At 37.5% G+C, this 24,001-nt stretch overlaps 1 protein-coding gene across 1 annotated transcript in view; it reads left to right on the top strand.

Annotated features, from left to right (window-relative positions):
- OCA2 (OCA2 melanosomal transmembrane protein) overlaps positions 1-24,001 on the top strand; it is a 193,090-nt gene that overhangs the window by 39,156 nt on the left and 129,933 nt on the right. Inside the window, exons 5-11 of the mRNA XM_085055664.1 lie at positions 6,836-6,934; positions 7,551-7,739; positions 11,196-11,253; positions 12,109-12,181; positions 20,297-20,454; positions 20,951-21,033; positions 21,374-21,527. Coding sequence (XP_084911790.1) covers positions 6,836-6,934; positions 7,551-7,739; positions 11,196-11,253; positions 12,109-12,181; positions 20,297-20,454; positions 20,951-21,033; positions 21,374-21,527 — 814 coding nt within the window. The remainder of the gene's footprint in view (positions 1-6,835; positions 6,935-7,550; positions 7,740-11,195; positions 11,254-12,108; positions 12,182-20,296; positions 20,455-20,950; positions 21,034-21,373; positions 21,528-24,001) is intronic.

Genomic DNA, 24,001 nt, shown 5'->3' with positions numbered 1-24,001 from the left:
GAACTTGGACTACTACCCATACTGGCTCCTGATGCCTCTTTCAAATTTGCAGCTTGCTGGCAGTTGCTAACTACTAAACTCTTTTGGCAGCATCTGCTCCTGAAATGTATTTTCTCCTTCAGACTATCTGCAGCTTTCCATGTGGTCTCCTGTAGCTTTCCAATTTTCTTTGCTGAAGCACAAAATGCAGAGGAGGAAACAGCAGATATGCTTTTCAGTGCAACTTCTCACTCCTTCAAATGGTACTTTTTTTGGACCTGCTGTATCACTGTGGTCCTGCTGGATAGTCATGAACTCAGGGTTGGCCTGTGTCCCCATCCCATGCCTGCTCCCTCATTGGGTGCTGTGGGACTGGCCCTGGTTGGGAAGATCATGGCCATGCCACACCCATGGCCACTCTGCTCCTTGCTCCCTCCCACAGGGTAGATGAACCTCATGATGCCCTGACATGGGAGCAGAAAATGTGTGGAGAACAGCTTAGTCCTTTGAGGCAGAGTCAGAAATGCTTCATGGCAACTTAAGGTTTAAGTCCTTGCTTTTATCTTCATCCACTGTGGTGAGGTCCTGGTCTGTTAACTACTCCCCAATGTTTTCTTGATGGAGATCTTCCCTGACAGAGGCAGACAAAGACTTTTGAGGTAAACAAGTTACCAAGCGGTGGAGATATCTGAAAAATTATTTTTATTTTTTTTTTCAGAGAAGTACAATAACCCTACAAAGCGCAATTTTGATTTTAGCACCACAGGAAGCAATCTATTTCCCAGGCTATTTTTGAACTTAAAATTGCTCTTGCAGAACATGTTCACTCTCCAAATTCAGCAGAAGTGAATGAAGCAAGCAAATGTGTGTGCCCTATATAAGGAACCATTTCCACTTAAGATAAGCTCAGCACCCGTTTCTTCAGGATGTTCTTTAATTGCGTGGGGTCTTGGCATGGCATATGTTTCTCAGTTTGGAATAATAGAATCATTTTAGGGTGGAAAAGACCTTAAGAAGATTATCAAGTCCACCACTAAACCCTGACCACTAAACCCTGACCTGAAGTGCCACATCTACATATCTTTTAAACAGCTGAGTTATCTGGTGGTAATTCAACACCTCCCTAGCAGTCTATTGCAATGCCTGGCAACCCTTTCTGTGAAAAAAATATTTCCAAATATCCAATCTGAACTATCCCTGAAACAACTTGAGACTATTTCCTCGTGTTTTGTCATTTGTTTCCTGGAAGAAGAGGCCAATGCCCACCTCAGTACAACCTCCTTCCTGGTAGAGAGGGAGAAGGTCTTTCCTCAGCCTCCTTTTCTCCAGTCTAAACAACCCCAGTTCCCTCTGCTGTTCTTCATAAGACTTGTGCTCCAGACCCTTCACCACCTTATTTGCTCTCTGGACACACTCCAGCATCTCAGTGTCTTTCAATATGAGACCTGGAAGTTGGCTGTACCTCTCACAGTGTCGTGCTATCAGGTAGTGCCAGCCCTTCAGAATCCCTCTCTGGGGATCACGCTGCAGGATCCTGTACAGTCCTGTATAATAGAGAATTAGGACAGTCAAGCAGAAAATGAGTCTGTATTAATGCTTTCATAGCTAATTTTTTCTGGCATCTTAATCGTGCATGGTTTTAAAGGGTCTGGAGGTTATTTGCTGATTTGGTGAAGCTACATAAAGCAGTCATCAGGAAACATCTGGAACCTGTTTAGAGATGTGAGCACTGGAGTCTTTGACCCTTCCCTTGACTCTGAGTGTATCAGCTGACTATACTTCATTTGTGATGGGCAGTCATAACAATTTCCCCATGATGTGCTACTACTGAGGGTAGTACATCACGGAGGGTTGCATTTCTGTGTGGTCATATGTGTATCACAAAGCAGTCATGTATGCATAAAGCTGCTTAGTACACAGTAAAGTTTTCAGAGCTGAATATTATGATGTTGGTCAGCACAGTTTGTACCACATAACTGTTCCCCAAAAACTGGGCTTTATCAGAAATTGGCAAATACCAAGTCTGGTAGGAGAATGCGTTTTAAGTGAAGTCGAAATCTGGTCTGGCACTTTCTTTGTTTTTTTTTTTTTTTTTAAATCTGTTTTTCAATTTATTTCTGCATTATGCTTGTTTACAGTTATGATAAGAGTAATTAGTTCAGTGCATATGATTTGTGTAAATGTTTTCTGTTCTGGGCAGATGAAGCTTCTGAAATTAGAAGCCTAAAAGAATGTAGAAATGATACATTAAAAATAAATGATAAATTAAATTCATGCTGTTGTAACTAGTCTCCTGCATGATTAATTATATCTCATATTTTTACTCTGGACTTCTTATCTTCTAGGAAACTTTGCTCAAGTTGTACTTGTTTTAAACTCTTGGCTTGGTAGTATTCCTCAGCTTTTGTTTAAGAGGCAACCTCACACTTATAATGGTTTTAGTTACTAGTTTAGAATTAGATTACGAATTCAGGGAAGCATGCTAACTCTTTTTTCCCTGAAGAGATTCTGTTTTTAATTTTTTATATAGTGACATTTTTAATGTTATGCACAGAACTGTTGATGTTCTTGCATAATATATGTGCTTTGATATTCACCTGTTCTTCAATTCTGACCAAATCTTTCCCATGGAAGTAAGAATTATTGCTTTCTGTTTTCACAGAAATAGCTCTCTTACTGATAAGTGTGTGCATGACATAGCATATGGGAGATGAAGCATCATATTATCTGATATTTAAAATGTATCCTTTTTATTATAAAGAGTGAAAACAATACGTTGTGTAGCTTGATTAATCTTTTCAATACAAGGCTAAATAATAGATTCCAGTCAGACCTAGTGATTATTTTAAGTGTTTGCAGCCTAACTAGGATGAGTATGGTCTTTTGCTTTCCCAGGCTCCTGTAGGATGTTTATTCCTTTTGGTGTCCTTTGCTGTAGTGCATTTGGGATTGAATGGTTGCTTATGGCTGAACAACAGTGCAAAGTCCACAAAGACCACAAAGTCCTCCTCTTCCTTTTGTTTAAAATGGCAGGTGTAAAGACAATAGGAAATGCCTGAAAAGGTGGTCTAGTGCTTGATGGCAGGAAGGGATCACCTGCAGGTAATGGGAAGTAGTGGTGTGCTGTAGGTGAAAACTGCAAGCTTCTTCAGCCACCAACTCTGAATAATGTCTGAGGAGTCATCAGACCATCAGTGGGAGCAACTGGAGTCTCCTACATGTCTTCCTTTTGTCTCCTGCTCTCACTATACCTCTCCACAGGGCCAGTTTGACCAACTCAAACTAGTCTATGATTCTCATATTTGATGTAGAAAACACTAATGAATTCTGAGTCTGAGCCATGAGAGAAGAAGAGTGAACACAAGTGGTGTCCAGCTTAGCAGCTCCTTACCTGCACATAGTATAAATCCAGAGTGCTCTTCTCATCCTGTAAACAGGCCTAGTGTATTAGTTTGAAAACAAACCAGTGGGAGATTGCAAGTCAGAATTATAATTTAATAGGAAAATGAAAAATAAATGCAATAGTACAAGAAAAAAACACTGACAGAATTGGATACAACCTGACACCCTGTTAGTCAGGGGGATGGTAGCAGTCCAAGTGAAGTAGTTAGGTTGAAGCAGTGATCCTGTGGAAGGTCTGGTCTCTACCTAAAGGCCCAGTGGTAGCTCTTGTCCTTTGGAAATCCAGTAGACAGGGCCTGCCTTGTGCAGTTCAAAGGTTATATCCAGGTAGGAATGTTTGGCTCCTCCCTCCTGGATGGAGCATCTCACAATAGGATGAGATAAAATTCCATGAGTCAGGTGGTGTGTTCTTGATGGTTCATTAACAGTTATCAGGGGTGAGTCATAGCAGGAGATAACAACCAGTGCCCCACCTGCTTTAACAGCTTGTAGAGGTGGTAATAGAATAAATACATCCATATTGCAACCTAGGACACCTAGCCTCAATGGGTTAATAAGCTGACCTGTTGGTTAGCATCTTGGTGATGTTGCTGAATTTCCCAGTAGAGGTGGATTGCACTCCATTCTAGCATGTGGGTATAATTGAAGTTTTGAGTTATTTGGTCAGGAAAAAAAATTCGGAGTCTGACCCCAGGTTTTGAAATATATTACATTGATTTCTTTCCTATTTACACAGTGTCATAATTACCAGCTACTTGGTGGATGAGGAGCACCAAGAATGATGCCAAGATGGTTTTTGAGCACTGCAGACTTTTTCCTGTATCAGCAGTGGGTTTTTGGGCCTTCCTAGGTTTTGATTGCAGATGATCTGTTATATTTGAATTAAGTGGATCATCAAATGGCACCTATATTATCTCTGCAGAAATATGAGGGGCACAGAAGGACTTGTACTAGGCTCTCCATTCAAGGATGACTTTAATTTTCGTAATTATGCCATTTTTAATGATGTTTTTAAAACTTTTCTTTCTAGAGCTTTCAGCCTTCAAGATTCCTTTATGCCCTAATTAGCTTTATTGTTTATATTATTCTCATTCTCTAATTAGAGTAATCACATCATGGGGGAGTTGAGGCTCTTCTGCTTTTTCTCTAATTATTTTTGTTTTGTCAAGCCTGGCTGTTTCCTGCTGCTTATTCTTGTCCATGTGTTTTTATTCTCTGCAAATTGATGTTGTCATGTACTAATTGTTTTCACTATATCTGAAGACCTTTTCCATTTTTACTGTCTTCATCATTCTTGGCCATCTGTTCAGCTCCACAGTTCCATTTAAAAGTGACAGGACCTATACCAGCAAGTGGGGGGTAAAGAAAGTGTAAGGAGAAAGTGAAGGTGATACCTTTAACTAATCTTCTGAATTCTTCACCTCAGGTTCTGTCACTTAAACCACCTTCCACCTAACCTTTATCCTCTCTCTCTTGTTGCTATTCCTGTGGTTGCTTTGCCCTTCAGTGCTTTTTGCAAACTGGTTATTCACAGTAGTGGTGAAGAGCTGCTCAGGTGGGAATTGTCAGTGGAAATATGTATGCCTGTGTAACCACAAAGTGGTTTTGGTTTTAACCCCTAACAATTAGAAGAAAATGAATGTTTTTATAGAAACTGTACTGGTTTCTGGTCTCAGAATTCGCACATCTTAGGAGGAAAAGAACAAAAGTAAGTATGGAAAGGTTAATGGTGAGCACGAGGTGAGGTTAGATCAGAACAGCATATATTATATATAATTTGAAGCCTTTTTTTTCCTATGGAACAAGTGATGTTGTGTTTAAAAGTAGAAACAGCTAAATGGTCTTTCCATGAGTCAAATTTCTGAATACACTCAAATTAGAGGTCCACCATCAGAACAGTTATCAAGATTGCCCCCTTTGGATGCCCCCTTTGAGTGTAGTGGGGATGCTGCGTTTAGCCAGGAGCACATCAACAATGCTTGGTGAGCACGTTTAAAGTCCTGATAGTGTTCTGGCTATCCCTATGGGTTCCATTTTGTAAAAACTCTAGGAAGCCTTTTACATTGAAGGCCATGATAAGATTAGAATAGCACTTGCTTCAAAATACCAGTATCTCCACTTAGATTTTTTTTTCTGGTGTGAATGATATTCTCCTGCTTAAAAAGAAGCACTTCGATAGTTCCAGAGTCTGCACTTAAAAAGAAGCACTTCAGATAGTTCCATCTCTTCACAGATGAAGTGTCTGTGCAAGGCAGCACCTGAGTTGTAATTTGCCCAGCATTTGACCTGAGGTACTGGGTAATTCAGTCTCTCTAACTCATTCCGTCTCTTCTGTTGAGACTGAAAACATGTGACTTACAGCAGTTTAAATGAGCATTGTGGCCACTCAAGGCTGAAACAGCCATATCCAATTGCTCTGCACCTAGAAAATCTTCTGACTGGAAACACTACTAAACAAACAAGCTGAAGCATTACTTGGAGGTTTTAATTTTACAAAGTCAAAAATTGCAAGAAATTTCACTGTCTTTCATTGGGTCACAAAGTCAAGTATGCAAATCCTTCTTTTTGAACTTCCTTATATCTAGAAGATTGAATTACCGGTCACCTTTGTATATTTATTTTGTAGTCTGTGATTTTATCATATCTTTCCCTTCACAGTCCAGCAATAGTAGAAGAAATTTTAGGTTTCCTCTAGGTATATCTGGGAGAATTGAGATCTGCATTTTGGCTGTATATCTAGCATATTTCTTCATGGCTTTCTGGTGGTGGGTGGCTGCAGTTTTGAATGGAATAAATCTGAGTGTAAATCTGAATAATGTTGATTTTGATAGGAAATGTCTCTGAAATACCCTGGTCATGAGAAGATGTTCTAAAATGGCTCAGTTATTGAGTCTCTCCCAGAATCCTGCCCCAAAGCTAGACCTCTGTGATTGTGATTGATTGTCTTCAGCTGTTTCTTGAGTTTTGGGCTTTATGCTTTGGCAAAAAGCTTCTTCACAATGCTAAGCTGCAGTATGGCAAGAAGTAGATTACTCTCTGCAACACTAGGACCAAGATTTGACAGAAACTGCTTGGAAAGGATTGTGCTGCACAAATGAAATGCTTGTATTCAGATTTTCTTCTCTAATACCAAGAGTACCAAGGTTACTGTAGAGATTAGTGGATTTGTAGATGGTGATCCATGCCTCAGATAACATTTATGAGAAATAAATTATCCTATTATCTCATATTTTATGAAATATGCTAGTGTAAACTTGCACGAATGAGTCCTCTGTGAGTATAAGGAAGTAACTACCATGACTAGTTCAAACTTAATGAAAACTCTAATTTAGGTGAACACCATTCTTAAAGAATATTTAACTATTTAGATGGACTTGTAGCAAAATATTCTGTAGATCTGTACTGAATCATTTTACTGCAGATTTACTATTCTGTTTTTTATTCTCCTCCAAAGATATCACTTCAATTTTTCAAAATTATTCAGCTTGAGGTCAAAAAACACTGGTTTTACAGAGAAGACACCACTACTGAAGGTTTCCTCAGAGGAAAATGGGTGAGTTACTTTCATTTTTCTCAAAATACTTTTTTCCTAACTCTCTTCTATTTAATTGCGTGTGGTTCTTTCCTTTATCCTAACACCAAACCTGCTGGGAAATAAAGTGAATTGCAGGGGCTGTAAGCAGAGAATTATTCTGGAGGACCTTGGTAGCAGAGAAGGGGCTGAAAAAAGGGAAGGGAAGAATGTAAGGTCTGTGGTCAGGGTGATTAGAGATCCCTAAGCACAGACAGCTGCAGGTTCTGTGCTCTTATTTCCTCCATTGCTGTTACCTAAGGTGCACTAAAAGACACAACAGAACTATAGGAAAGGTCCTGATAATAGAGCTTACACACCAAATCCTGAAGTACATCTGCCTGGTGTATCACAGAACTAATTATCTGATTTAGGTGCATTTAGGGGGACCTAAATGTCACAGGGTCTTTGTTCTTGCTCCCCAGTCTACCCAGCTGTGTCACCAAGGGGAGCTTGGTTTTTACTGAATAAACTTCTTTCTATGAAATTTTCAATGACAATCTCTCAGAGTGAACCTAAGGTTTTGCAAGGTCAGTTGCATCTTTTACCTGTTGAAATAAAACACTGTTTTATTATGTTTACTGAAAATGTGTGACAGGTTGCAGTGTATGGCTCTTCATAATCCAGATTTTACCACAGATGATGATTCATGGGACAACAGCTCTGCAGAATTTGAGCAAAGGTTTCAACTGGAAAGTGAAATGACAAGTTTTTCCAGATCTGCTTCTTCTGAGAAATATGAAATCTTGGACAACCTTCATGTCAAGTTCAATTTATCAAAGATGAGGTCTGAATTCAAACATTAATTTCTTTATTTTATTTTAAAATTTCTGCAGGTATTTGTTTTTATGCATAAATGTCAAGAAAATGATTTATTTTTGTGAATTCATGAAATAGCACTCCATATTTAGATTGTATCTTGTCACTGATAGTTTGAAATTGATTACAGACTATGCGTAATGATCAATAGCCCCTTGTTCTAACACGAATCAATCATAGCACCTATTCTAAATTTGTTATTAAATATTTTCCATATTGCTTTTAAAATTTCTTTGAAACCATTTTTAAAAGCCCCTTCATTGATTCCACAGCATTTTTTTCTTCAGTGTTTTGTTGCTTCTCTTTAATTAAAACATGTGAGTAAAAGTTTTTCTGTAGTCATTACAGTGGCTTTTCACATATACACAAACCAAAATATACCTAAGCATTTTTCTGCCTTGAACAACATGAATATATTTTGCTCTTTACCCCAAAGTAGTATTTTACATCATTAAGACATGGAGGAAATTGAATCTCTTAATATATTAAAAAATAGCAATGCAATAAGAGCTTAAATTCAAAATTTTTCAGGATATTTTTGCTGGGTATTTAACTAGCAAAACATTTAATCTTGGATACTAATTCCCTCTGCCCCTTCCAGAGGTTCAATGTTTTTTCTTGTATGGTTTGGTGTCTGCAGATAGCTCAGCAAGGTGTTCATGGAGCCCAGCACTGGGGGTCCCCATGTCCTTGCTGATCCACAGCTCCTTTCCAGCGAGATGTCAGTGCATCTTTTTCCAATCTGGATGTTATCCTAGCTCATCACTTCACAACTGTATTCTTCCTTTCACTGTGCATCTGGTATTGTGTGGAGCGCTGCTCTCTCACTCTGCTGCTGAACAAATGGAGCAGGAGAATTCCAATGACTGCAATTAGTGCAATGTAAGCACATGTGAAGTAATATGTAAGTTTGGCAGGTCTCTTTTTTCACATTTGGTAGATTTCACTGGTATTTGATAGAACAAAGGTATCAACTGGTAGTGTGGAATCAGTTGTTTCCAGTACAGCATAAATTTATAATCTGGGGAGGAGCACGTTTTTTCTGGCAGAACTTCCCTTGAAATATTTTCACCGCTATAGTGCGGGTTGTACATATGGGATCAGCTCCTTGGCTGTTGTAAATCAGCATGAATCTGCTGAGATAGCAAATGGAGCTAAACTGCCCCACACCATATGCAGATCAGACTAAAAATCATTTGGCTTAGAAGAGAGGGTGAAATCCTTCATAGATTTATACTTCGTGCATTTCCAGCTGAACTCAAATAGGATTGTGCTGGAGGCATATATCAGCATAGGATTTGGCACAGGGCTTGTACTTGCATTGCTGTGCCAGATTATCACTCTAGGAAGAGACAGATTGCGAACCACGGGTGAGTCAAAAGCTGATCACATCTCAAATGTAAGCTGTTAAAAGTGCTGCTTCCCTAATACAAAATGCCATGAAAACAAACAGACGGGAGGAAAAGACCCTTCTAAATTCTACATTTATTAAAACCATTTCCATAACCTTGTTTTTATTATGTCTTGCCAACTCCTTTGGATGAGTTTATGTTACTTACAGACTAGTGGTTATGAACTTATAAATGCTTAATAATTTTTTTGTTTATTTCACTTTTATCTTGAAATCAATTTTTTTCCCAATAATAAAAACTTTAAGTATTATTATAAATTATAAGTCCAATGTGCAAACAAAAAAAATCAAGTACATTAAAATTCAACCAGTCTGGATTAGGAATTCTCAATCAATAACATAATAAATTCTCAAAACACCAGAATGAAATGGTAATGTAGAGATAGGGAGAATAGACAAGCAGGATAGAAGATATATGACTAAGCTGGCACTAGGTATTTTCCATAAATCACATAATACCAAAAAAAGTTATCAGTGATGAAGTGCTGATAATGCTTTTTTCATCATTCCTCCCTTTTCATGCCTTTCTTATCTTCTTTCTCTGTCTGCCATCTTGCTTTGCAGTAGAGCAGGGCTACTTGGAATTTCTAGAAGAAGGAACCTAACTGGCATCCTTCCCTTCTTCCTCTGCCTCTAGATTTTCATGCTGGTCAAAGTTTGAGTAAAGTTGTTACTACTTGCATTCCATAGAGGACTGCAGCCCCTTTTTACAAGTTTGTCTGTGACAGCATAGTTTTATTAGCTGCTGGTTTTTATTAGCTGCTGTTTGGAAAATTCTAAAAAGGGGGAAATTTCAGAAAACAATATTTTTCAAAAATGAGTCTCCTGGCATTTGTGTTGCTGTCTGTCAATGAATTGATTTAGGGACTTATAGCCACTGCAATTAAAAATTATTTCTGACATTTTTTAGACTACTCTGCTTTAATATTTTGTCCTGTAGGATCTGTCAATGCAGCTTTTTATTGCACTATTCCTTTTTCAACTAATTATCCTGGTAACTTGAAATGTTTTCCTTCTTGCTTGTCATCAGGTTTAAATCAAGCCTTGCATTTGTCATTCTGTCTGAAAAGCAATGTTTGAATGTTTACTTTTGAAAAAAAATGGAATAGGAATATTGATGCTTTCAAAATGAAAATACATAACAAAATCAAATCAACAGAAAGGGTTGTGTAAATTAAAACATCTGTATAACATATTGATGGGCAGTCAAAGAATTTTTAGTTGAGTTGTCTTTTGAGTAAGATTCAAAATTGGTAATTAAAAATTCTATATCTTAAGATTTCTTTCTCAAGAGATGCATTTTCAACATCCACATTTTGATTTAGAGTTATTCTTGCCTAACCCACTCAGTAGTGAGCTTGGACACTTCAAAAGATTTTATGGCATCACTTTTCCAGAACAGGGCATTAGTTCAAAGGGCACAGATGTGTGATGGAAAAATATTTAGTTTTGTTAGTAAATTTATACTCATGAAGCATATTTGGTTTAAAAAGACACGGAAGATTCTTAAAGCTTGTTCTTGTCTTCAAAATGTTTTTTCTAATAACTTTCAAGGTGTGTATTAGAAGTCCAGTTTTGAGGAAGTCACTCAGGACACCATCTGTCTATGCAATCTCTCTGTGATGGCAATGCTCCTTTGCCACTCTGGGAGAGACCAGAACGAGCTGATGGGGCTCTGGGTCTGTCAGGGGCCAGCAGTAGTAGTGGACAAGTGGTCCCAGGATTCAGCACCAGCTTGTGCTGCAGCTTTCCCTTAGTTTTCCCAGGCGGCAAATCCTCATTCTTGTGCATTGAGATCCATCTGGCAGCAGACCAGGTGCAAGAGCCCTTATAGTCACCAAGGCTTCCCAAGCCCCTGCTGACCTTGTGTTGTGGTGTCTGTACTCTGATGTGGTATATTATCACCCATAAGTGCTTACCATGATGTTTCTGAAATGTCAGAGATGTTAAGAGAACAGAAAAGATTTGTTTTAAATCAGCCAGATAGTAAATATATGTTTCTTTGTGTTTCAGATGCTGTCTAAAATTTCTGAAAGTTTCAGGCCTTTTTGTCTTTGTAGTTGTCTGCTCTGTAAGTATTGAATTTGCAGTCTTCTCCTGGCCCCCATTTCCTTAGAATTAGCTCAAAATGAGCTATGATATTTTCCCTTAGATCACAAGAAAAGCCTCAAGGCAAAAAGTGACAATAATGTGCAGAACTTCATGCCAAATCAAACTACTGTTTAGTGCACTAGTCACAGGACAATGTGGTTGGGTAAGCAGTTGGGTTGGAGGAAGAGGCAACTTAACCCCAAATTTGTAGGTTCCTTATGGATGCTTGTTGACTTTAGGATGGGTCTTTTGATCCTGACACCTGAAGAATGCTCGTAGTTCCCTAAGCTGTGCTGGGAAGGATGTCCCAGCAATGGTAGCACTTCCAAGTGTCAGAGGCAGAAGGCAATGGGGAGGTTGGCATCTCCTTGGGGTGGTGCTGCCCTCCCTTAATAAAATTGTCAAAACCAGCAAAATCTTAGACTGAAAGTCTTGAGAAAAAATTCAAAAAGTTGGAGTTTATTCTTTTAGCTGCTGTGAGGAACTGCTTTTTGGGTAGCAGGGCTTCTATATCAGGAAGAAAATAGATGACACTGCATTTCCTCAGGTATGGTACAGATCCTGAAGATTACAACTTTATCCTAAGAAACGTTTGGATAAAATACATAAAATATGTGCCTTTGGCTGTAAGTTAACAGAAGGAATATTACTTACCCATGTTAAGTATCCCAGAGATGCTTTTTAGCTGTGGTGGAAGTATGCCTGAAAATACTGAAACAATATTACAATTGAATATGCAATTTGAAAGAGTCTTAAAAGTATTTTAGACAAGTTTAGCAGGTCTTTTTCAGTTTTTGTGTTACTAATGAATGTTTGTTTTTTATCCAAACCTTAGATTTTATTTGGCATTTATCCAGATCAAAGTATGCCCTGGCAGATGTTTGCTGTATCACCTCTGGAAAGCTTCTGTATCCTTCTTTCATTGAAAAAAACCTGATCTGAAGTTTCATTGATAAAGTGGTTGAAGGGGGGTGTTTTCTGTCATATACCCTGAGAGGACTGAGTGTCTCAGAGCCTTGGCTGCATTTAGACTTGTCCTTTGACACAGGCCCAGCTGTGCTCCCTATCCAAGTTGTACTGAATGGCACCTGTCTGGGGCCAAGAAACTGTTTAGAAGAACAAGCAATAGAGCAACTCCAAATAAAAATTATTCATCATAGGTGAATACAGATCTGAATGTGAGAAGTCTTTGAGGGATAAACATTTAGTTAGTAAACAAACAAAAACTTTTGTGAATGAATTACATTTCTTGTTCCTTTTATATTTCTAGTTTAATCAGTCTGGCAATCTGCTTGACTCTTATTTCACTCGTGTTAAAAGAAGATTCACCTATAGATATATTTCCCAAGTTCCTGGAAGTTGTCTTGTTTTGAAAAGGTGCAATAGGTTTTAATTTTTGAAGTGCTGTGTTCTTTTATATAACTGGCCAGTTCCATAGCTTTGAGCAGGGAGAGTCCTTTTACAACAGATTTAAATTATTAGCATTCTCACTGTCACCAATAATGACACTATATAATGCACTAATTAGTAGGGTAAATGAGTTAGAAAGTGTTAGTGCTTGAGGGCAATTTATAATTAAAAGCTGAGGTTGCTTATTGGAGTGAAGCAAATGGACTTTTAGTAGGACCAGTGACAACTTCAGCTATCAACTCCCATCAATATCCTGTTCACATCAATGTTTTTGTCCTCCTTATGGTGGTGTGGTGTTGAACAGCACCAGGGCTGTCACAGCCTCATCTGCCAAATGAGGGTGAATTGGAAGTGAGTCCTTAAGCTTAAGTTTTAGTCAACTGTCATAGCATAAATTGAGAATTTGCTCTCTTTCCACAGATTTTTTTTTTCAAAACCATAGCTGTTGCATTAATTCTGCAACCAATTATTCCCTTTGTTTGTTTCGGGGAACTGCTGTAGGGACTGGGATTTGAGTACAAACAGGTGTTCCTGTATTTTCACATTTTACCTAAGATATCAGGATTCTTTGAGACAAATACCTGTCAGACAGTTAAAATATACCATTTCCATTCCTTACTTGAGAAATGCAAAGATAAAGCTTCTTAGTTTGTGTAATTTGTGTTGAAAACCAGATGTTCTATCTACAGTCTGCTGTCACTGATGTGGGGAAAAAGAGAGAGGCAAGCAATCTGGCAAAGCTGTGCTTCTTTTTCAAGGTGATGTAGTAATTGAAGCAGAAGGGTCAAGGAGAAAGATTGCATTTCTAAAAGAGTTTTGGAAAAGTCCCCAGGAATCTGGAATGTCATCTCACTGTTGCTGTTGGTCTCCATTTGCACAGCAGTAAGTTCATGTGCTTGTCTTCCACTTTGTTTCATAGTGAAGAAAGTATTCCACTTCTTGGCTAGGCTTAGGTAATGTTTACCATTCAGAGAGAAGTGCTGAACATACAGTTTATGCTGCCTGACAGACTGTGGTACTCCCAAGGGACACTACCTGCCACTCTCTGAATGACTATAGAAATTTAGTGATAGGTTTTCAGGTGTCTTGCAGTAGTCCTTGTGACACAACCCTTAGAGGTTATCATATGAGACTTTGGGTGGAAAATAAGTGTCTTGGTTCATACAATTCCAAATTATACAAATGCAAACACTTTGTCTTTTGCTTATGCTTCAAAAGCTGTTCAGAAGTGTTGAATAGGCACTAACCACTATATATATATATATTTAATTTATTTTTTAAAATACTTCCTCTCAGTTCTATTTCTTTCCAAAAATCCCCAAGCACATTGATGTGTTATGAATGTGTTCTCACTCATACAATGTATCCCCATACACTGGAAAAGTCAAAACAATGTGTGAAATATTTTTAAAAAACAAATCAAGTGATTACTTTTGGATTTCATGTCCTTTGTCATCCTGGTGTCACCTAGATATTTTTGTTTCTTCTACCATGACCATGAGATCTCATATTTGCTCAGAGGCAGGACTTCCCTTCTCTGGTGCTGAGAGAGACCTTCATCAGCTGCTGTGGGGGTTACCTGCATTTCAGATGAGATCTGTGTGTTTCTATACATTTACCTCTTGTTTGGTTTTACTCTAGCTCTTTTTCTTTCCATTATCTGCTTTGTTATTAGCCCACTAGCAGCTCCCATTGCTTTGTCCATCCCCATGGGTACAAACTTGGCATATAGCACTGATGTGTGCTGGCTGCAGATTCTGGAAACCTCCTGTGAATTAACAGAAGCCTTCTCAGTCTGTAACTGTGTGTGTGGTTGTGGTGTTGATTTTTTTGGTTTTTTTTTTTTTTTTTCCCCCTGTTTAAATACTGATTTCCCCATAGGCACCAGACACAAATTCAGTGATTTTTAGTATAGTTTTTCAAAATATTGGTAATGTTGTCTGTCTTTGACAACACTTGAGATTTATTGGTTTTTAAATTCCAACAGTCAGCTCTATAGTATCAGAAAGAAGTAAGTTTATACTGAAGCCTGATTGGAGGAGCCTTTCTGCAGCAAGCAAGATTCAACATCCCTATTAATGTAAAATGTGTGAAGCATTTTCAGATCTTTTGTTCAAAGGCCTTATGTTAAGGGGAGAGCATCAATAATTATTAAGATGATAGAAGAAGAGATTTAAAGTCTGAATAAATTCCAGCATTTCTTTGTTTAATTACATGTACCTATTCTAAGGCATGAACATTCTTATTTCCTCTTAACTCTTTGGCCTTTCAGCCTTCAGCAAACATCTCTCCATTAACTGGGTGATCAAAGAGTGAATGAGAAATATTCCTTTTCTTCTCTGCAACTGAGATAAGTTTTCAGACTTGAAAAAACTTCTGAAATTTTAAATATACTTCATGTTCATTTCTTCGTTTCTAATAACTATTGCCCTGATCTTAGCAAATTTTAAACTTTTGTCCAGCAGTAGGGAACAGACAACTGGAGCAGAACTAGACCCTAACATTTTGACTTGAACTAAGCTTTAGGAAATTGAAAGGTAATGGGGACTCATGGATGCTTTTAAGGAATTATGCAATCAAAATGTAAGCTATCTCACTGTCATTTAAGGAAGTGTCTGTCTTCCTGATACAGTGCCTTCTTTCTTTCACTGTACCTCATACAATTAATGCTATTTCTACACTTCTCAATAGTAGTAATACTTTCTTTTTACAGAAAAATGTCAATCATTAGCTTACTTCTATGCAATGGATCTCACGCCTACCTCGCCAAACTGTAAGTTTGCATCTTTACTCTGCCCCTGACAGCTGCTTCAGTAACAACATTTTCTTCCTTCTCAACCTCTGTACTTGTTCCCATTCATCTTATAGCTGAGGGACGGTTACATCAGTATGGGCAAAACAATTTAATTTTCCTTTTTTGGACTGATTGTCAGAAATTAAGTGGGGCGTGGACTGTGAATTCTTCCTGAGTCTGGCAAAGGATCTTTCAATTCTATAAATATATTTTAAAACCTTTCAGTCCTGGTCTGATTGTCTGACTGTCTAAGTGTTTGCTATCTCCCCAGTGCAATTTTTGGAGCAAGGGATGATGTTTTGAAAAGTAAATGTTTGCACAGAACCCAATATGAAGTGTTTCTTACTCACTTGCTCTTTATGTTCAAAACAAACCTCAATAAAAATACATAACCTGAAGTCACACCGGTTTGAGTATCTCTGTCGCTGCTGACCAGCTAGCAGAGTAAGGAAGTCAGTTCTCAGTGGCAAGAAGGAAAAGGCCTTTATTGTTTTGATTTCATCATATATATAGAGTTTTCAAAAGTCACCCAGATAGGTCAGTCAAAAACCTCCCCCTAGGCCTGATTGGCCAGGTCTGCACCGTCCAAGTCTTGGGACACTGTTTTTAATAACATCCAAACCTTATCTTTATTTATAAAACACAAAAGGATTTCTCATGGGAAAGACCTGTGCTAGCCACATATCTCCTTACGCCACATTAGAGAAAACCATACATATCAAATTTACCAGACAGGGACCATTTTCATGTATGTACCTCTGTCCTTAATAATTCTGAAAGATTTAATCACTTCAGGATTAATCAAATTCAGAAAGCAGATAATGTATCTCAATAGTAAAACTATGTTGAATTTTAAATCATCGGTTGGATTTCTCATTTCCTTTGGATTCAGTGGAACTATTTAGAACAATTCCACATATGCATGAGGAATCTCTAGAACAAGCAGACATAAGACCCCTTATTATCAAATTCCTTGCTAAAGTTGCATGAGTTTGAATTATTGGTGCAAGTATGTTAATTGTGGAGCAAGGTCACTAGAAAAACTTGCCATGACCATTAGTGAAATGGAAAAAACATTTCCCGCTCCCTGAACAGGATGTATATATAAAGAAAGACTATGAGGCAAAGAATAAGTCAGATTTTAGCAGAATTTTCAGCTTCCTTGAAGCTTCTTCTCCAGGGAGCATAAATTAATTTAATGAATTACAAAACCTCTCTAATCCCTTTAATTCTTTTTCCCATTTGAATGTTTTCTTATTTTATGACTCTAGTTCTCTACTGCCAGACTTTCCTCCATAATTTTTCCTTGCAGAAAGCATTTAAAAATAATTTCTGTTTGTCAATGTTGTTGGAAATGTACTAAGCATTTAGGCCTTCAGGCAATGTTCAAGCTGTTAAATAGATGGATGGAGACCAGGACCACATGCAGAGGCAGCCAAGAAGCAGAATCTCAAGGCACAGTTGATAAAATGCTGTAGAAATGAGTTTGTTACAGAACTTCTCAAACTGTTGTAGCAAAGAGAGAAAGGATGGCCCCACTGTAGACAATAATGGAACTGGATTGCTAGCACTCAAAAAAGGGGGAAAATAAAAAGGTTACAGAGCACTCATCAGATGGGGAAACCAATAGGGACAGAGAATTGTGTGGTTCAACTTGTTATATTGTGAACAGATGATGTAGAAACAACCTCATCAGCTACAGAGATAAGAAATAAAGAAAGAAAAGCACAAATACTAACGCAGAAATAACACCAGTTAAGGACAATATGCAAAAATGGATGCTAGGACACAGGTTAAAGGCCTTCTTTAAAATGGTAATAACCTAGAGAAACTAGCATAAGTGACCTGGTCATAAATCAGGATGAATAATATATAGCTACCTCAGAAACCTGGTGAAAAATAATCCACAGACATAACATTCTCAAGGTACATTTTACAGTATACAGAATAGGATATACAAATAGATGTTAAAGAAAGCATAAAGTCAGCCATCTGTGTGCAGATATACCAGAGAATCTCTGTCAAATGTGACTTTTTGGCTGCCTCAGTACATATTGAAGTAAATATGTGACAGAGGGTAGAGCAGGGACTCAGTATTTTGGGGAGTGACTCAGCTACTCCTCAGTTAGTCATCCTAGGTGCTCTTTATGGTTAATAGAAAAAATTGATGTTCTTCATGAGCAATTCTTCTCACCTTCATGTAGTGATCCAAAATGAATTCAATCTTAAAAGCACCCTCTTTTCACTGTTTTTAGGGAAGCAACCATCAGATGCAGATGTCCAAATGACACAAGCAAAACTCCAGTGAATGAACACCAGTTTAAGTGTTTAGCCACTGCATCCCATTCCATCACGTTGTCTACATAAGCCACATAAAAATAAAGTAACATGAGGTGACTGTCACACATTCCTCAATCCCTCTAGGAGCAGCTCGTCGAAAAACCAGGATCAGGAAACACAGCTCTTGGTTCAGCTGTGAGCAGCAGCCCTGCTCTGGTGCCAGGTGTAAACACAGCCAGCCACAGTGTAATGCTTCACAAAGCAAACACAAACCCAAATCCCTTGACAGGTTAACTCACAGCGGTAATGTAAATTCAAGAATAGAACTACATCAAAATGGAGCAGTTTAGCTAAAGTGAAATAAAAAGTAACAGCTTTGGTTGTAAATCTCACCAGGGAAATTTTTTGGCTTTAGAGGGACACACTGGAGGACATATTACAAAAAAAAAAAAAAAGTTCAGCAAAGAAAAAGCATGATTAAATTGTAGAATAATAGAATAAAAGGGAATATTACAAGTAAAAAGACAGTTTTCCCAAAAGTTGGCCGTATCTGAATGATTAAAATTTAGAGGAAATCACATTCTGGCAATTTAAGGGAATATAAAATCAAGGTAAGGCAGAACAAAAATATTCTCAAGAGAAGCTTGATTAAAAAAAAAAAATCATAATTTTTTTCATATAAGCATGTCTGAAGTTTTCTTCTGTTTTATTTTCATTCCACCTTTCATAAGGGCTGTGATCTGCTGCAGTATAACAATGGAATTATGACAGTGTCCCTAAATATTGTTTGGAAAAAGATAACTCTGATGGGATTTGAGAGCCTCAGTGCAGACTAGTGAATGATGTTCTGTTGCACTTGCAATCAAAGGAGAACCTTTTTTTTTCTCCTATGGCTCTTTATGATGGTTTTTTAAGTGCACAGAATGGAATGGAAAAAATACCCTTATCTTTAGAAGAAAAGAAGAAAGGAGCCACTCTTCTTGGAAATAAGGTTTAATTTTAGGCATCCTTTCTAATATCACCTGAATGTGTCATCTAGGTAATTACAGAACTTATTTTAAAAGTGTTGCTTAAAAGGAAGCTGCCATAATTATATGCACCTGAAGCTTTTCAAGACATAAATGGCTACACTCCTAGTAAAAAACAGATAATCAAAAGTTGTCCCAAACCATTGGGTTAATGACTTCAGGTTAGCAGACCTTTTGGGAGGTTTAATTAATGTCTCTAGTTAAAGGTATAGATGCAGTTCCTGCTGAGACTCCTATTATATATCAATTAGTGATACAGAAAAACTGTGATGCCAAATGACATTGAAAACTTTCAGAAACAGAACAGAGCTGTTGTCGTTTATGTTTGCTAAGAGTTGTGAGTGTAAATTCTCCTGGCTGAACTTGTCTCCTGATTTGTTACATGTGGGATTATCTTTTTATCCTTTCCTGTGTGATTCCTTTAAGCACATAGATGCTTGGGAGCTTAATTTTTTAATGAATGGCATGTGAGTGTCACTGGTCGTGGTTGATCTGCTTGTCTTGCTAAGCAGGGTGACATTTATATTGCTTTGAATGCATTGGCTGCCCACCTGGCACTAGATCTGCTAGGCTATTTTTGTGGGTTACTGTGAGAGATTACTCTTTTCTAGATCCAGAAGGACCTCATAGTTTCTGAAATCTTTCCCCATCAGACTCTGACTTAACATGGATGGTCTTACTGTGGGTCACTGGAAGCAGGGTAGAGCAGAGCACAGCACAGCCCTGAGTCCCCTCTAACGACACAGTGGGGCTTTTTTCCCCCTCTTAGTCTCTAAATTTCCTTTTTCAAACATGCCAGAAGTCGATTATTACAACACTAAGTTTAAATAGCCCTAGATGTATTTGATCTAATAGAGCAGACTTCCAATAGATTTGTGGATCATGGTTGGCTGATTTTTCAGTTATATTAGACTAGGAATGAAGTTTGATCACACCTCATGTGAGACATCCAAGGCAAAAAAGAAGTAGATGAGGGAGCTGAAGGTGATAGCCTGTGTACTTCAACTGCAAGGAGGTTGAAAATGTCTTTCAGACATTTGTTATATTGTGAGCAAAACTTTGACCAAAAAGCAAATCCTCTGGCAAAATCCTCTGGAGTTTGTACATTGTTTTCACCAGGACAACTTCTGTGATGTTTAAATTGCTGAGCTAATGATGTAGCCTTTCATCTAGTATAAGTACTTAAAGAGCATTATTTGTCTGTCTCTCTGTGTATTTCTGTATGCTATTTTGAAGCTTTGATACATCAGCTGAAAGGACTGGTAATCCCAAAAGTCACTAGGAAAGATATATTTGTTCTGAACTTGTAATTCTTGTTTTATTAGGAAACTTGGTCAAAACAATACTATTTGGTGAGGAAGTAGACATCAGTTTTGTTCTTTTCAAAATTTCTGAGTAATTTTAGCTGAAGAATGTATTTTTAAATATATATTGACTATTTTTTTCCTGGAATTTATACAGCCTATACTCATTTTTACTGGAAATTTACACCTTAACAGCTTTATTAACAGCTATGAATCTGACTGACTTTCGGGATTCTGCTCTGTTGAAGTTAGACATAGGAGGCCCATTTGGGGCACAAGTAGTTGATGAGCAAACAGGAGAATATATCATAGTACAAATCAGCCAGAGTGAAGATACAGGATCAAGGAGGAGGCGCCAGCAGCAGGTGATGGTCTTTAAATTTTCTCTCACTTTTTGTGAGATGTGTTTATCCCTTATTTCCATTACGACTGTATGGATTAAGTCATCAAGTTTTCTTTCTGTGAAGTGTTTCAATTTCAGCATTAGAAAACTTACTGTAATTAGAATAAAATTTCATATTTTTTGCCTTTATAATGCTTCCCTTGGCTTCTTGTGTTAAAATTCTGTTCCTTATAGTCAATGCAAAGTGTGATTTGGTATCCTCCCTTTGGAGGACCTCTTGGAGGTCCTGGAGTCTCTCACTTCATTGATTGAATGAAGGTATGAGGATCAATTAGTTTGCTTAAACCTGAGCACCTGCAAGAAACCTAATTGGGGGAATAAATTTAGGCTGGTCTTATGCTTGAACCAAACAAATCTCTACAATAGATCGAAGAGAGGAAAAGAGGAATAAAACCCTATATGAGACATATCACTATCTATGACTCCTACTAATATTGCTAACTGTGACTCTCTTGCAGGTGATATACAACTGGTCTCTACCCTTAAGTTCAAGAAGGAATCAGCAGATCATCACAACTAGAACCTTTCAGATACCAAACAGGTTGGCTAAGAGACCAAAACAAGTGATGCATTGAAGCAGTAGTTTCCATAGATTTGACTAAGGCAACTTTTTAAAAATAATTATCACCGCATGTTTCAGAGGGGCAGAAAAGGATGACTTCTTGTTGCTTTTTAAAAGGATTTACAATTCTGGTTTGTACTTGAGTTAACTTCTAAACAACACTTTTTAGAGGGATAGAGTAAAAGTATTTTGAGGAGTTCCTTGCATTTGTAAAGATACAACACATATATTGATAGGCACTTGATATCAAACTAATGCAAAAATAAAACAAAATGTGTTTCATTCCAGGAATAAACAAAACTTCTTTTTCTCTCACCAGAGGCACCATCTTCATAAACATTCAAGCTTTTCTGCAGGAGTCTGGCAGTGTTCCTCTCTCCGTGAAGCATCAGTACCTTCATGCAAATATAGAGGCACAAGTAACAGTTGCATCCATCATCTTAGTAGGTGTCTACGTGCTGATCATACTGGAAGTAAGCCAGTTTTGTACTTTGATTTTTTTTTTTCCTATGTTGTAAATGGAGCACAAGAAAAGGTTTCAATAGTTTTAAAATGTGTATATAACTTCTTCATGCACCATCAGTGTTCCTAATGACATGAATAAGATACATGTGGGGAAATTGTTCCAAATTGTAACTGATTTTGCCAGGTTCTTTTAATGGTACAGTGATCCTGTATATTTTTCTATTAGGATCTAAAAGTTTTTTAATATTTCAACAGAATTATAGTTTGACTGTGAGAGTCAAAATAGGTCAGAATTGTGAAAGGTGTGGACAATTAGTTTTTAAGTTAATTCTTTTTAAAGATAAGATAAAAGAAGAAACCCCATTTTGTCATTTGCTTTTTCTAAGGTACCTTAAACCATGAATTTGGTGTACTTTTAAAGGGTTAAAATGAGCATAGTTTTTAATAAGTGACTTTTACTGTGTTATTTGAATAGGAAATTGAGTTTGAATTAACACAAAGTCAAGAGACAGGGAATATTTAACATATATTGTAACAACATTACAAAACCTTCAGGTACCAAATTCAATGAAAATGCATTGCATCACACTAAGAATGGAAAACACATAATAAACAGCACAGAGCCCCAGCTGACTTTGAACCAAAAACACTTACTGTTATCTTAAAATGAATAGCAGATGGGGAGGAAGATTTTTTTTTTTAAATTATTTTTACTTCATATGAACATCCACAATGTCAATTAAGTCTGAGTTGAATCACACCTGACTCATATTAGTATAAAAAAATAAAAAAAGGATCAAATCAAGTCTACATGGTGCTCCACAGTAAATATGTCCAGCATGCTCATTTTTCTTCTACAGCCATTGCATATTTTGCGTTTTTTGCCCTGTTACCCATTAAAATAATAAGACAGTTGAGCACCATCTAATCAAATATCAATAATGGACATACAAAACATGAAAGATGCTTTAGAAATTTAGGTTATGTTGTTCAGCAACGATGATTTCTTTGTGGACCTAAAAATGCCTCTATGTACCTTATAAATGAGCAATGAGGTATAATGTTAAATGTTAAGGCAGACTAGACTAGACTGCTGTAAATATAAGTTGGCAATGCAGCACAGCACCAAAATATTCTTGGAGCTTTTAAACACAGGTTTTATTTAAAAACAACCAAACCAAAACACGCCCCCCCCCCCCAAAAAAAAACCCAAACCCCAAACAAAACACAAAACCCACAAAAAAACTAAAAACCCCCAAAACCCCCAAAGCCAATGCGAAAACCCCCAAACCTGACTATGGAACCTTTTAGCAATTGCAAAAACATCAGATGTTAAATGTATGTAGAGGGTAGTTTAGTACTTGCATCCTGAAAAGCTACTTTGGAACAATTAATGCTGAAAAAGAATTAAAGGCTTGAAACCGAAAAGCAGAGCCAGGGAATACGTTAATTTTAGTGTTGTTTCTAAGAAAAAGTTTTAAAACATCTCATCAACTTGTTGTTTCTGTGAATATATCACGGAAAGTTTTCTGTTGTTGTCAGAAAAATTAAAAGGTAGAAATAGATACTCATAAGTAAACTTTTTTGAAATTTAAAATGTGGAAAATCACATATTGCATCACGACGTTTTCTCCAAAACATCAGTAGGAATGATAAGTGCTACAACCAGAGTAAATTCTAACCTATACTTTCTAAAGCTATGTGATTGTCTGCTGGATTTCTTGCAAGTGATGGATGTTAATATTCTTAGAATGTATAATAGTGGCTTTCCTTGTATTCAGTATTTATAACTTCAATGCCTGAAGTCCTGCTTTCTCAACACACTGCACTCTCTATCCCTTTAGCTGTTATCACTGTTAGAAAAATCAATGTGTCTTACTGCAGGAGCTATCTCTCATGGATCTTCATTTTTGATGCAGCTTCTCCCTGTCTTTTATCAGTCTTTATTAGTTTCCTGGACTTTATTAATTATTACTTGAAACACAGCTTCAAATTCAGGCTGTGTGGACACCCAAACCAGTTTTAGAGCTGTATTTTCACATATTTTCCATAAAAATGAAGAAAGAGGAAGCATTTTATCTGTTACAAATTACGAAGGCCTTCGACTCCTCCTGCACAGCCTTTTTTTCCTAACATGAATCTTAGATCTCGCCCACAGCCTCCTGAACCCCACTGTCCTCATCTTTTAATCCTTTCTTTTCCTTCTCCCATTGCTTTTTGCTGCCTTAGTCACCAGGGACTGCAGAACAGGCTGCAAGAGCTTCTGCTTCCTGCAGATATAGGTGATGGGAGAAGCTGATAAAGTAAGAGGTTCCAGATGGAAACTGAAGTGCATTTACTGTAAACAGTTTTCTTCAAACTTTTGCCACTGTAATGACAGAGAGTAAAATCTGCTTTGAGGCAGCTGTTTGCCTCTATGTTAGCATCAAATGTCTAAATCAAGCACCACTCCTTTTCAGTGAAGTCTCAGGATGTGCTGTTC

The sequence above is a fragment of the Lichenostomus cassidix genome, chromosome 1 (genome assembly GCF_008360975.1).
Source record: "Lichenostomus cassidix isolate B80296 chromosome 1, HeHo_3.0, whole genome shotgun sequence".
NCBI lineage: Eukaryota > Metazoa > Chordata > Aves > Passeriformes > Meliphagidae > Lichenostomus > Lichenostomus cassidix.
Note: the sequence above shows the minus strand (reverse complement) of the source record. Positions and strands in the feature narration are given on the sequence as shown.